The sequence below is a fragment of the Leopardus geoffroyi genome, chromosome B3, assembly GCF_018350155.1.
Source record: "Leopardus geoffroyi isolate Oge1 chromosome B3, O.geoffroyi_Oge1_pat1.0, whole genome shotgun sequence".
In the NCBI taxonomy this organism is placed as follows: domain Eukaryota; kingdom Metazoa; phylum Chordata; class Mammalia; order Carnivora; family Felidae; genus Leopardus; species Leopardus geoffroyi.
The window spans coordinates 33,725,324-33,738,762 of NC_059337.1; the positions used below are offsets into that span (position 1 = coordinate 33,725,324).

The 13,439-nt window shown below is 45.5% G+C and overlaps 1 protein-coding gene and 1 long non-coding RNA gene across 14 annotated transcripts in view; one reads left to right on the forward strand and one right to left on the reverse strand.

The window, feature by feature from the left end:
• Nucleotides 1-2,380: 2,380 nt before the first annotated feature.
• The window catches only part of LOC123582754 (protein mono-ADP-ribosyltransferase PARP6), a 61,989-nt gene continuing 50,930 nt past the window's right edge, over nucleotides 2,381-13,439 (forward strand). For 2 of the 13 annotated variants that reach the window (XM_045449185.1, XM_045449186.1), the window contains exons 1-9: nucleotides 2,812-4,093; nucleotides 6,196-6,393; nucleotides 7,013-7,090; nucleotides 7,849-7,943; nucleotides 8,371-8,431; nucleotides 8,672-8,762; nucleotides 9,214-9,280; nucleotides 11,840-11,989; nucleotides 13,126-13,336. In XM_045449185.1, the coding sequence (XP_045305141.1) occupies nucleotides 6,391-6,393; nucleotides 7,013-7,090; nucleotides 7,849-7,943; nucleotides 8,371-8,431; nucleotides 8,672-8,762; nucleotides 9,214-9,280; nucleotides 11,840-11,989; nucleotides 13,126-13,336 (756 nt within the window). In that variant the 5' untranslated portion in view covers nucleotides 2,812-4,093; nucleotides 6,196-6,390. Of the gene's footprint in view, nucleotides 2,585-2,811; nucleotides 4,094-6,195; nucleotides 6,394-7,012; nucleotides 7,091-7,848; nucleotides 7,944-8,370; nucleotides 8,432-8,559; nucleotides 8,575-8,671; nucleotides 8,763-9,213; nucleotides 9,281-11,839; nucleotides 11,990-13,125; nucleotides 13,337-13,439 lie in introns of those variants that run through there. The other 11 variants (XM_045449187.1, XM_045449188.1, XM_045449176.1 and 8 more) reach the window with 9 other exon arrangements.
• Nucleotides 9,527-13,439, reverse strand: part of LOC123582759 — a 29,464-nt gene continuing 25,551 nt past the window's right edge. The window contains exons 3-4 of the long non-coding RNA XR_006704536.1: nucleotides 12,648-12,710; nucleotides 9,527-9,631 (exon numbers count right to left, since the gene is read on the reverse strand). This is a non-coding gene — a long non-coding RNA (uncharacterized LOC123582759). The remainder of the gene's footprint in view (nucleotides 9,632-12,647; nucleotides 12,711-13,439) is intronic.

Below are 13,439 nucleotides of genomic sequence, written 5' to 3' on the forward strand. Positions count from 1 at the left end.
ACATGGAAGGTGAGGAAGTGGAGATGAAGAGTCACACGACTCCCTAGGAGCTTGTGGAAGGCAAGAAACAAATGTGTGACAGTTAGTAGTGTGTGGGATTAAAATGGGACTTTTTTTAAAGGTTGGGCCAGTTCATCAACTTTATGTGCTGAGATCAAAGAGTAGGGGAGAGGAAAAAGTTGAATATCCATGAAGGCGAGGCTGAAGTGAAGGAGCAAAGTTCCTGAAGAGACAAAAGGGAATGAAATACACATCACAGTGGCAGGATTTGGAGAGAGACCTCTCTTCTCTGTGAAAGAAAGAGTAGGAGAGATTCAGATGCTTGGAGGGGATTGAAAACTAAGACAGTTTCCTCCTCCATGTCTTTATTTTCCCCCTGAAGCAGAATGGGGGATGATGGCAGAAGCTGGCCTGTAGAGAGATTGCTGGGTACATTGTGGGCCAACTGAGGAGACTGGATTTGTAGTAGATTCTGCATTGGGTACAGGTTATGTTAGCCTAAATGATTTAATCTAGATAAATGTGACTCAGAGACACAAGGTCAGAGGGGCCTGGGAAGCTTTTAGGAACCAGAAACCAACCTCACTGTTTCTGGTCACTGCCTCTAGATGGTTCATTCTCTTTCTGCAGATAGTCTTTCTTCATTTTTCATTTCTCATTTCTCATGGTAGGTGCTGGGAGGTAGGTGCACTATAGCTCCTGAATTTTTATCTCTTCTGTTCAAAAAACCAGTCCAGTTAGAATCATAATCTCTCGTCCCTAATCCAAGGTTCCCAGGAGAGAACATTTGCTTAGTACAGCTTGGATTAGGAATCCACTCACAGTTCAATAAATTGCAGCCATGATGCCAGGGGTCACATAAAACAAACACAGCCCTGGGGCCCACAGATCTGGAGCGCGAGTGTGGAAAATATAATGCCCAAAGAACAGGGTTTACAGGCTGGACTGACTCAAAACAGTGCCCACTCACAAGCTCAGCTTTGCAGGATTGGGCGATTTCCTTTATCTTAGTCTAGGAGGGGTGGGTAGAGGAGGTAAACAGCTGGAATTCATAGAGGGGAGATGGGAGGGGGGTGAAGAGGGGAAATCCTGGAAAGTTATGAAATATTGGATTTTGACATTTTACTCATGGGGACAGACCCCCTCTGCTTACCCAATGTACTTATGTTCAAACACTCCCGTGCATGCACGGCTTTTAAAAGCTATTATGGGGCCCTTGCTGGGGAGTTGTTTTAGGGAGCGGAGCCAACTCCTTCCCCAAGCACTCTGAGACTAAGGCTAGAAGTCCTGTTATTTTATAGCCCTCACTTTTTTTCAGTTATTATGGATGTAACAAACTAATACTAAGACGGTGTTGTGGCCCAGTCTGAGAGCAAGATGAGAAGACTGGGGAGTGGGCATCAAAAAGGAGAGGGAATCAGAAAACAGATGCTGAAGATATCCAAATGTAAAAAACATCACCAGGGATCTTCGAACCGAGGCCGGCTCAAGAGGGATAGATATGACATGTGCTTATATTACTCAGGGCGAAGCTTTCCTTGTGTGTGCTGTATCCAGCTAAAAACAGGGAGTGAGGAAGGAGAGTACAGCCAACATAAGCCTTTCCTCATTAGTGCTGATGGAAAAGAGGGGCATATGGGAACCCTAAGACACCAATTCTGATAAAGATGAAGGGAGATCTGGCCATGTCTTAGGTCAATAACCACAACAACCACAAATACAGCTTCCATTTATAGACTACTTCCTAGTGTCAGGTTCTTATATGTATTATATTGAAACGTATGAAATTGCAGGTATAAGGTTCAAGCTGTTATTTCATGCTCACCACAACAACCCCATTAAAAGGTATTATTGTCCCCAGTTCACAGATGAGAAAACTAAGGCTCAGAGAGTGAAAGTCGTGCTTTGAGGCTTCCAACAGTCAGTGCTGAAATCAAGCATTGAACCCAGATTGTTTGAATAGAAGGCCAAAGTGTTTTCCGGCACACCGCAGCTACCAGGGGTGCAAATGAGTTAACCTTAACAAAAGACCCTGAGGTCCGCCTTTGCAAACCTGAGATTCTTAAAGCCCCTCTGGTCTCAGGAAGCCCTTCTCAATCTCTACCTGCCTCCGGCCACTAACGAGGAGAGGCAGAGGGGACGGCCTTCCCTGCTCATTCCTCCCAACCACACGGGGCGCCAAGTGCCAACATTCTCTTTCAGAAAGCTCTCCCGTACCCCCACAGCCCCTCTTGTTTTTCCACGCACCCGCCCCAACCCAAGGCGCAGGCGCCACCCCTCAGCTTCTCACCCCTCCCAACTAGCGAGCACGGCGCAAACGACGGAAGCTTGGCGTCCGAGGCTGTGGCGCGCCCAGAGGCAGGCCGCACGGCGATTGGTCAGGTGCGGGTCACGTGATTCCGGTGTCCCCGCACGAGCGTGCGCAGAGTGGGTCTGCGCGCCCGTGACGGAACGACGAGGCGTGGGGGTGCGCGACCTCGCCCGCCCGGCCCGGCCCCCTCCCCTTGGCCTGCCGCTCCGCCCCCGCGGGGCGTCCCGGGCCGCTCGTCCCCTCAGCGGCGGCCGCACGCGGCCCGGGGTCGCCGTGAGTACTCGCGAGGCTGGCCTGTGGGGCGGCCGCCACGGGGACGGGGCGGGGCGGCCGGGCCGCGGGAAGGGTGCGGGGCCCGCCCCGCCTCGGCCGGGGTGGATGAAGTGAGGGTCTTGGACCGGGTGGCTCTGAGGGGCCCTCCTAGGCTTGACAGGCTGCGCTCAAGGCCGGGCGGCTGTCGACACAAATCGGGCGCAGAGCTTCTTCCCCGGGAGGCAGGTGTTGGGTGTCTTTGGCGTCTCTGTAGGAAACCAGAGAAGAGCTGTGACTGCTCCCCTCAGGGAGGCCTCAGGGCCTGCCCTGGAAACGAGGATGGCTGCCAGTGTTTGGGGGCTAACCTCGTCCTTGCTCTCCACGGGGTATACCGGAGATAGCGCTTGCCTTCGAGAATCGCCCCTCCGTGGGTTCTCCCCCGCACTCTTTGTTCAGTGGCCTAGGCTTTCTGAGAAAGGAGCACTTGGTATAGAGAGGAGTAACCCACTTTCCCAGGACTACAAAGCTGGGAGTTAAAGCCCAGAGTTTAAACGTTGGGTTCGGAGGCTTTTTTGACTAGGTGGATAGTTGTCACACCGAGAACCGCCTGTGGACCTAGGGAAAGACCTTTGTGATCCAGACTTGAGGCTTATTTACGTTTGGCCTGTTTCCATGCAAACTGTAAAGCGCTTTGTGTTAGCTGCCCTCATCCAGAGTAAACATTGAGCTGAACAATACCCTTCCTTGGGCACTCTTCACACAGTCTGTACTTGGCCCAGCTTCTCTTGAAATGTTCCCTCCTTCACCTCATTTAGATAAATCAGATAGATGTTTTTTGCTTAATGCATTAAACAACTACCTTAATCACTCATAACCACATTACAGGAAAATTGGATGTAATTAGGACCTGTCAAATGTGCTTAAGTCCGGGTTCCGCTATACTGATGCTAAGCAGCTTCCTTGGTCTTCCTGCACTTGAGTATTCTATGTATAACATGAAAGCTGTGAAATAGATCATCTTTTAGGCTTCCTCCTCTTTCAGATGTCTGTGATTCTGTGAATTTCATGACCTCCCCCCCTTCCCCACTCTTTTACTTTTCAAACCCATTCTTTACCTCCAGAGGAATGGGCATTGAGAGTAGAAGATGGGAGTCTCTTTCCCTAAAACACCCTGGTTGGGAAACGATGGTAGTTCCTGACTTGTTTTCTTCCCTGGACAAGAAAAATTCCCTCTGAACTACCTTTTTCTCCTTGTGATAACAGCAGAAACCGAGCAGCAACAGCCCTTGGAGAGAGACTAAGTTTTTCTTGACTTCTACGGTGACAGAGACCTTGAGAAAGTTGGTACTTCTGGCCTACGCTGCCAACATCCTACCACCCAGCCCAAGACAGCCCACGCTGGACATTAGTGCCTCCCTCTTTATTCCTCTGTGATCATCCAGATCAGCACCTGACTGTTTATTTTCAAATCTCACAAACCCAGTTCAGTCCTCAGATCTTCGTAATTTTGGTTCTCAGCTGCTCTTGAAGGTGAATAGAATCTTGTTTTTTAAAGTCATTTTTGTCTATGTGTAGACATGTTTAGGTTCTTGTATGTATCTCCCCTTTGGTTTGGGTATCCAGCAGACAGTTCATTCATTTATTCATCAGTAAGTACGAGTTGAGGGACTGACAACATAGTAAAGAGCCAAAGCCTCTGCCACCACAGAGCTTATACTTTGGTGGGAGATAAATACAACAAACAAACATTTTGTATGTCAGGGCATTGTGCTGTGGAAAAATATAAAGCAGGTAAGGGGGATGGATAGAGAGTGCTAGTGTGTGTGTGTTGAGGTTTTGCTGTTTTATATAGGATGGTCAAGATGACCTTTGAGCAGAGAGCTGAAGGAGTGAAGCAGCAAGCCATATGGATATCTGAAAACCATTCCAAGAAGAGGCAACAGCAGGGACAAAGGCCCTGTGGTGGGAATATACTTGTTATGTTTGAAGAACAGCAAGGAGGCAGTGGTGGAGTTTCAGGGATCATTTTCCTGTTCACATTTAGAGTTGATTTTTTAATGAGAGCCCCTGAAAAAGTATAAGAGTAGCCTGTGATTTTTTTTTAACTTGTTATGAAGATTTCCAACTATATGCAAAGGTAGAGCATAAGAAACCCTCATGTACCCATCACTCAGATTCATTAGTAATTAATGTTTTGCCATATTTATTTCATCCCCCCCCCCACATCTATACCCCCCTTTTGGGGCTGGAGTAGTATTTTAAAGTAAATCTCAGGTATCAGGCCATTTTATCTCTAAGAACTTTAATTGTAATTTTCTTTTGCATATTTTTTTTTTAATTTTTTTTTTCCAACGTTTATTTATTTTTGGGACAGAGAGAAACAGAGCATGAACAGGGGAGGGGCAGAGAGAGAGGGAGACACAGAATCGGAAACAGGCTCCAGGCTCTGAGCCATCAGCCCAGAGCCTGACGCGGGGCTCGAACTCACGGACCGCGAGATCGTGACCTGGCTGATGTCGGACGCTTAACCGACTGCGCCACCCAGGCGCCCCTCTTTTGCATATTTTTAATGAGTGAGGCAGTGCTGTCAATGAGAGGACAGCTATGGTGGGTGTACTGGCATTGTGCCATATGTCCCCATCCTGGATCAGTTACCAGGCTTAAGTTGGTATTTGAGGAACAGACCACAGGCCCCTAGAGTACACAAGGATTTAGAGCAGTGGTTCTCAAATTTTATCATGTATCAGCATAACAAAGGGCTTGTTAAAACACAGATTATTGGACCCCATCTCTGGAGTTTCTAATTCAGTAGGTCTTAGGGTCTGAGAATTTACATTTTAAACAAGTTCCCAGGTGATACTGATGTTACAGATCCCTAAGCCCACTGTGATCTTCAAACCTAAGGTTCAGTAGAACCGTATTAGAGACCAAGAACACCTCTGCGTAAAGTTGGAGTAGGTGAGACAGATACGTGCAGTGCCAGGAAGGCCTAGACAGTGGTTCATAATTTTGCGAAAGCCTAGGGGTTAGTGTGTTTCTGACTGTTTATTCAGATCATTGTTGCATTTTTATTTGGGGAATAGGTTCCAAGATGAGACCACTCAGACCATGTCTACCAGGGGATATTCAGTGTTGTTGAGGGCTTTTTAAGTTAGCTTTTATTGTCATGTAAAGGTGTCTAGGGATGTTGATATTTAATAAGAGATGATGATTCAGTTTGAATAAATAGGGGTAAAGATTTCTAAAAGAATCTTGATTCTAATGGGGATTGGTACTATGAAGAATGTTCCAAAATGAACTAACTAGACAAAGTAGGTAACGTCTTTTCCTGTCACCATCACTTTTGGCTTCAGGGGTTGATACGCATTATGATCTAGAGCAGGGACTTGCTCCAATCCCAACTCTCAAGCTTAAATGGAACAGTAGTGTCTCATGTTTGTATAGTGCTTTCATGGTTCATTATCTTTAAAAAACTATGTGTATAAGTATGTGTACATGCATGCAAGTATGTTTCTATGTGCAAGTGTCTGTATATTTGTCTAATAAAAGTGTATCCATAAACATGTGTGCCTGTGTAAATACCATCTAGCTATTAAGTGGTGATGAAACCAACTGTTGTCTACTTTCCACAGGACAGTGACTTGTTATCACCACAACAGCAGAGCCTGCCATCCCCAGCAGATCTACAGTCAGCCCCTGACATCACCCCCTCCCTTGTCTCCCTCTGTGGCCTCCTAAATGCCCATCCCATTGGCCTGGGTTCAGCTGGTGGTATGGAGGGGTGCTGCCTAGCACTGACCTGGGATTGTGTGTGACCCACTGACCCAATGGTGAGAACTGACTTCCCACCTCTCTGACTGGTCATCCAGAGGCTAGATGGGACACCTTTTCCTGTTATTCTCCCTCCCACCCTTTTGAAAGGTAGAGTGGTTATCTGAAGTTGAAAGAAGGAGAAGGAGCATGGAGACAGTATTACTTGGTGTGTGTACAGGTGGATTTTCTTCTTGGGAAGGAAGGGGAGTTAAATAAGAGGAAGGGAGTAATAAAAGAGCTTAGGTATGCATGGGAGCTGCTTTGGGGTAATGATCTAGAAGAGGCCAGCTTGTGCTAGGACCTAGATATGCCCAGGAACCAACATTGATGTTGAAGTCTGCATCCCTACACCCCTGGCTACCAGAGCCTCAATCAAGAGGGCCAAAATTCCAGTGCCCTGTTTTCCTCCATCCCTCCCAAGGTCAGAGGTAGGCCATGGATATGACCAGATTCAGGAAGAGACTGAAATGCTCCAGAAGAGTGAGGTGAAGGGAGTATAGGGAATAAGGTCTCAGTAGTTCTATCCCAAAGGACCTCCCATTATTTGTGGGAATCTATTTTGTATCCTATCGCCCTCCTGCTCCATGGGATAATAGGGATCCAGCAAAGGGTTGTATCCTTGTTTTTCATCGCTAGGACATCAAAGGCCAGTTCTGGAATGATGATGATTCGGAGGGAGATAATGAATCAGAGGAATTTCTCTATGGAGTTCAGGTGAGATTACAGCCCCTAAGACCCATGTTGGATAGTCTAAATGTGTGCTTCTCTGAATTTACCAAGTAGTGAAAGATTATTCTGGAGCAGACATAAGATGAGGATATGATGTTGGTGCAGTCTGAGCATTGTCTTGCCAGAGCTGATTTCATATTCTTGCTCTTATCTGGAGCTCATTCCTTTCCCAGAGTAAACTACATTCTCTGTATGTGGAGGCTACCCCATGTGTTCTTGGTTAGAAATAGTGATTTTTTTGACTCTTCACCAGCCAGTAGCTGTCATTTCATTCATCAAGGTCAAATTTTTAAAAGATATCCTGCCAGTGATTGCTTCATGCCATCACTCCCCAGGGCACAGTCCTGAGCAGGAATGTTGGATTCTTTGCACAGAACCATCTGAGTTAAATTCTGTACTCTTCAGCCTGTTCTGAGTTCTCCTAGAAGGGATACCTAAGTATCCCTGGTCAGGGTCTGAGAGGAAAAGCTGGAAACTTAAGGCTGTGTACTCATTGAGCAAAGCCTGCAATTGGTTCATAGAAGCTTACTAGAGTGGAGATGGAGGGATACTTGTGGCCAAAGATTGGTGGCTAGGGCCACCATCAAGAGCTCCTTCATAAGAGCAGCCTTTTGCTTATATGTACTGCTGCCATTTGATTTTCCTGTTCCTGGTGTTCATGTTCTTTCTATTTTTCATGTCTCTCTTTCCCCCTCTATTTTCCCTCCTCCTAAACCTCCCCACCATTTTTGCTGCTGACTCAGGGGAGCTGTGCGGCTGACCTATATCGACACCCACAGCTTGATGCAGACATTGAAGCCGTGAAGGAGATCTACAGTGAGAACTCTGTATCCATCAGGTGGGACCCCACTTCAGGAGCAAGCCACTTCTTTCTGAGCTGTTAAGAGGCTAAAGGTTTTTTCTTTTTAGGGTATAATAGGAGGTCTGTGGACATGGATAAACTATGAGCTTAGTGATAGGTAGTGGGAATTTCTCAGAATACTTAAGCTTAGCTGACAGTGGTGAGTGGGGAAGTATAGCCACTTTTTTCAGCAGTTTCCTCTATCCTAGATCCCTCTAGGCTGATAGTTTCATCTTTGAGGTAAGAAAGGCTTCTGGCCTGGAGAAAGCCCTGATCATGTAAGTGGCTTGAGGCTGCAGCTAAGTCTAGATACAGAGCTACTTCCCACTCTTCCCTCTCCCCTGGCCCCAGGCTCAGTTCTCCCTCCACCTCAGTCTCTTTTCCCTTCTTTCTCCCTTAATGAGTCTCACCTGTATCTCTGTAGAGAATATGGAACTATCGATGACGTGGACATTGACCTCCACATCAACATCAGCTTCCTCGATGTAAGTGGTGCTAGTACCTGCCAACAACATGTCTAGCTGGACTTGTGGATTTTGTCATGTAGGCCAGGAGTCTTGTTCCTGAGTGCTGCATTTGGAGCACATATTCTTCATCCCTGTCTTTCCTAGACCATCAGCAGACAGTGGTGTGTACTGTCATGTGCATGTGTGTGTCATATAGGGAAAACTTCCAAGTCCATTCCTCTCTGTTGCTAAACTGGAAACTCTCCCTTACTCTTTTAGGAGGAAGTCTCTACAGCCTGGAAAGTCCTCCGAACAGAACCTATTGTGTTGAGGCTGCGATTTTCTCTTTCCCAGTACCTTGATGGACCAGGTAAAGGCAGTGACTTTGGGCAAGTAGGTGCTCTAAGTGTGGTCTAATCCAAAGTCCTAAGTTAACTGAGCCAGAGAAAAGCTAGAATAAGGCTCTTGGGTATATACTGCAGGCCATTGGTGGGGGCTTTTCAGTTTGCTGTCATTCATGCATTCCCTGTCACCTGATAGCCATCCCCTAAAGGCCTTCTTGGTTAATGAAATTGTTTTCTCTGGTCCCAGATATTATTTATTCCTTCCCTTCCCTTCAACGTCCTCATAGAAGTTGAAGTGATTTGAAATGGGTCAGACAGCTCCCAGAATCTACCCTCTGCTTCAGATGTTTTCTTTCTCCATCACTATTGTTTAGAGTACCCTTAGAATCTGAGGAAGCTCATCCACTGAATTGGGGCTTTGGACTCCCAGGAAAATAGAGATATGTACATACTAGGAGCTTTTTCTTCTCTTTGCAGAACCGTCAATTGAGGTTTTCCAGCCATCGAATAAGGAAGGGTTTGGGCTGGGTCTTCAGCTGAAAAAGTAAGAACTTTGATCTTTCTGGTTATGGACATATGAGGGAAAGAGACGGACATACGGATGGACAGGCAGACCCTTGGATGCAGTGTTTCCTCCCCAAAATATCTTTCTGAGATGGGCCTAAGAAAGACTAAAATAAATTTGGAAAGCCAAATTTATGGTTAGGTGGAAGAGCCTCTGGTTCTGGGGTGTCTGGCCTTGAGGCTTCTGGAGGTGAGAGGGGGCTCATCAGTACTTACCATTTAAGGAAAAGTACAACTCTGGAGTTAAGGTCTTGATCTTCACATTTTCTCTTGTGGTTTTCTCAGCGTGGGGCTCTAAGAGCTCAGATAGTTTATGAAATATGTTGAGTGCCTTGGTATACAAAGAGAAATAAATGAATTACAGATTCTACCCTCAGTGAAGTTCCAAATAGAGTCCATTGGATACATGTTCTAATACAAGTGAATATATAAGGTTTAGAAAGAATGTAGAGGAAGGAATGACTCAGTCTGGTGGCGGGTGGAGGGCTATGAGTGAATGAATGAAAGGAAGATGATTCATGTTTTCAAGGATGGGTAAGAGTTGCCCATGCAGACAGATTCTGAGCATGAATAACATTTGCAAGGGCACAGTCAGGTGAAGCAGCCTGTGTGTAGGAAGCTTCAAGTAGTTAAATATTGCTAGGAAAATACAAGGGGAGAGTGTAGGAATTGAAGTCAGAGAAGTAGGAAGGGGTCCAAATCAGAGAGGATCTTGGGCTTTTATTTTCTAGGCAGTGGGAGCATTGAAGGGTTTTAGGCAGAGAGAGGCCATGGTCAGACTGAGTTTTAGAGAAATGATTCCAGTAGCACTGTGTAAAATAGGTAGGAGGGGGTGAGACAAGAGACCAAAAGTCTAGGAAGTTTTTGTAGACATCCAGACATGAGATGATGAGGGCCTGAGCCAAAGTGTGATTATAGGTGAGAATAGAGATGAAAGGTGGACTATAGAGATTTGTGGGGTATAAAATCAATAAGACTTGAAGATTGATTCAGATATGTCGTGTGTGGTCATAAGAGCCAAAGAATAGTAGAAAATTACTCTTAGGTTTCCAGCCTAGATGTCTGGGTAAATTGTAACACCACTAATTTAAATAGGGGAGGAACAGGTTTATGCGATAAGGATAGGTAATTAGTTTCATTTTAAGCATGTTTAAAGGTAGCCTTGGGATATTCAAGTGGAGGTACTCAGTACATAGATACGTAACAGAGGTTAGGGTTGAAAATATATTTAGTGTATGGATGGAAATTACAACCAGTTTCGAGTACGAAATTGCTGAGGGAGAACATGGAAAAGAAAATAAGGTCAAAGGCAAAACACCCTTTAGCATCCAGACAAAATACCCAAGAAACCAGCAGGGTGGTCAGAGAAAGAAGAAACATTGAAGGTAGGTCAGAAAAGTTGGAGAAGAATAGGAAGAGAATGGTGTCTCAGAAGGCAAGGAGGAGACAAGGAGGGCCAGATGCCGGAGAGGATAAGTAAGAGAACTTAGAGTTTTTGTTAGATTTAGCATGGAGGCAAGAGCAATCATCGTGAAGAAGTGAAGGTAGAAACAAGAATACAGTGACTTGAGAAGTGAGTGGTTGGTAATGAAGTAGATATAGTAAGTGTGGACTGAGATATTTAAGTGAGGATTGGAGGGGAAGGAAATGCAGCTAGATCAAGGTATAGGAAGTTGAAACTTCTGTAGACTTTAGGAAAGGAACTGATAGGAGAGGGATATGATTAATGGATCAAGATCCCTAAAGAGGCAAGAAGGGACTGAGGTCTAGAACACAAATAGAGATATTAATAGAAGGGTCATCTTGTTTTCAGAGAATGGAGGGATTGAGGTAAGAGTAGAAATAGAAATAGATTTTGTAGTAGGGTTGGAAAATTAAGGGAGCTGGTAACTGATGGCTTCAGTTTTCTCTGTTAAGAAGGAAGAGATTCTCAGCCATAGGTGAAGTTAGGAGGTTGATGAAGGCAGTAAGGATTTGGAATAATAGCTTAAGAGTAATGCCAGAGAGAACTCATCAAAGACACATGAAAGGGTTGACAAGGCTAGTGGAGGGCCCATCTCAAATTGGAAGCCATAAGTTTGGGGATGTAATTTTTTTGCTAACAATGTCAGTACCCTTCATGTCCCTACTCCTTTTCTTCACTATTCACAAGGTAGAGAGGGTGGTATCCAATTGCATCCCACTACCCCTTTCCACTCTCAGTATAGTCATTCTTGGCAATAAATTCCCAGATTCATGGCCGTTGAAGGCTCAGCTTTCAAGCCTTCCACTAAAGGCTAATCATCTCAGAATTGTTCTGGTTTATTAGATTAAGTAATGGAAGTAGGTATTTACCCCCTCAGGTAAAGAGGTTCTTTAGGACGGTACATTTCCATGGGCTAAGGTCATTATCTCGAGGTCTTCAGACACACATTCCCCCACCACAGCTAGTTTTACCATCCCTGGGTCTGAATTTTAGATTAGTTGCTTTTCATAGTTCTATTTCTTGACCTACTCCCCTGCCTGAGTTTTGTAAAGCCTATTGTCTTTGATTCCTTAGGATCCTGGGTATGTTCACATCCCAACAATGGAAACATCTCAGCAACGATTTCTTGAAGACCCAGCAAGAAAAGAGGCACAGTTGGTTCAAGGCAAGTGGTACCATCAAGAAGTTCCGAGCCGGCCTCAGCATCTTCTCACCCATCCCCAAGTAAGTGCTCCCCGAGGAGCAGATAATCTCTAATGACCTTAGTCTTGTCTGAGCTCCCACCCCACCTTCTTGATTACTTACACTAATCTATTTGCCCTCTCCCAAGGTCCTCTGAATTCTGCACCTTTAACTATTAACACCGACCTACATAGTCTTGTCCTCTAGGTGTCTTTATCTTTGTACTTCTGACACCAGTATTCATACCTTGTCCTTCATGTAAAACACAGTACCTAGCTCATGGTATGTTTTTGCAGAAATGTATGCTAATTTTTTGTCTTTTCTTTCTTTGAATCTCATCATTATGCCCTCTACTAAGAAGGCAGAGTCTGAGAATAGGTACCAACTCCTTTCTCTCATGAAAGGGTACACTGATTGATTATCTAACTTTTGGAAATAAATACTGTCCATTCTCTGTCTCCAGGCCTACATTGTCCACCCTGGTGCCTTCTGATCTTCCCAAAGGCAAATACAAACCCAGATTTATAATTTCCCAGGCACTATTGTTGACAGACAGACATCAGGCTTTTTTGGGTTGCAACTACTTATTGCTTAGTACAGTATTCAGCACTTTTCATGTGTATATAAACACGCACACGCCACGCACATACACACACTGAGTAAATTAAACAGGCATCCTGTCCAGGGCAACATTCCCTACCTGGCCTAGCTGCTGTAGAGATTGACCGAGACTTTGCCTCTGCCTGTCCTCCCATGTTCCAATCTGAAGAACACACAAATAATGACATAAAAATCAATTCAGGTTTGTGATTTACTTGTTTTAAAAGTGTTTAAGATCTGGGGTACCTGGGTGGCTCAGTCAGTTAAGCATCTGACTTTGGCACGGGTCATGACTTCACAGTTCGTGGGTGCCTGGAGCCTGCTTCAGGTTTTGTGTCTCCCTTTTTCTCTCTGCCCCTCCTCCGCTCACACTCTGTCTCTCTTAAAATCTTAAAAATAAATAAACATTTAAAAAAGAAAGTGTTTAAGATCCTGTGTAGCTTCCCTCAGATAAGAGTTCTTCTTTGGCTTAGGTAGGTCCCTTCACCCATTCTGGCTTAGGACGCACTTATCTCCAGTGTTCTTCTAGGGCTCATACTGAATCCCAGTTTTATCACTTCCCTTTGCTCTCTGTCCAGGTCTCCCAGTTTCCCGATCATACAGGACTCCATGCTGAAAGGCAAACTGGGTGTACCCGAGCTTCGAGTTGGGCGCCTCATGAACCGTTCTATCTCCTGCACCATGAAGAACCCCAAAGTGGAGGTGTTTGGCTACCCTCCCAGCCCCCAGGCAGGTCTCCTGTGCCCCCAGCACGTGGGCCTCCCTCCCCCAGCACGGACCTCTCCTTTGGTACATGGGCTGGGGAGGGTTTGACTTGGGTGTTAGGAGGGTGGGAATGGAAACGTGGGAGTATAGCTTCTCAAGGTGAGGTGAGACTATGGTTTTTCAGGCA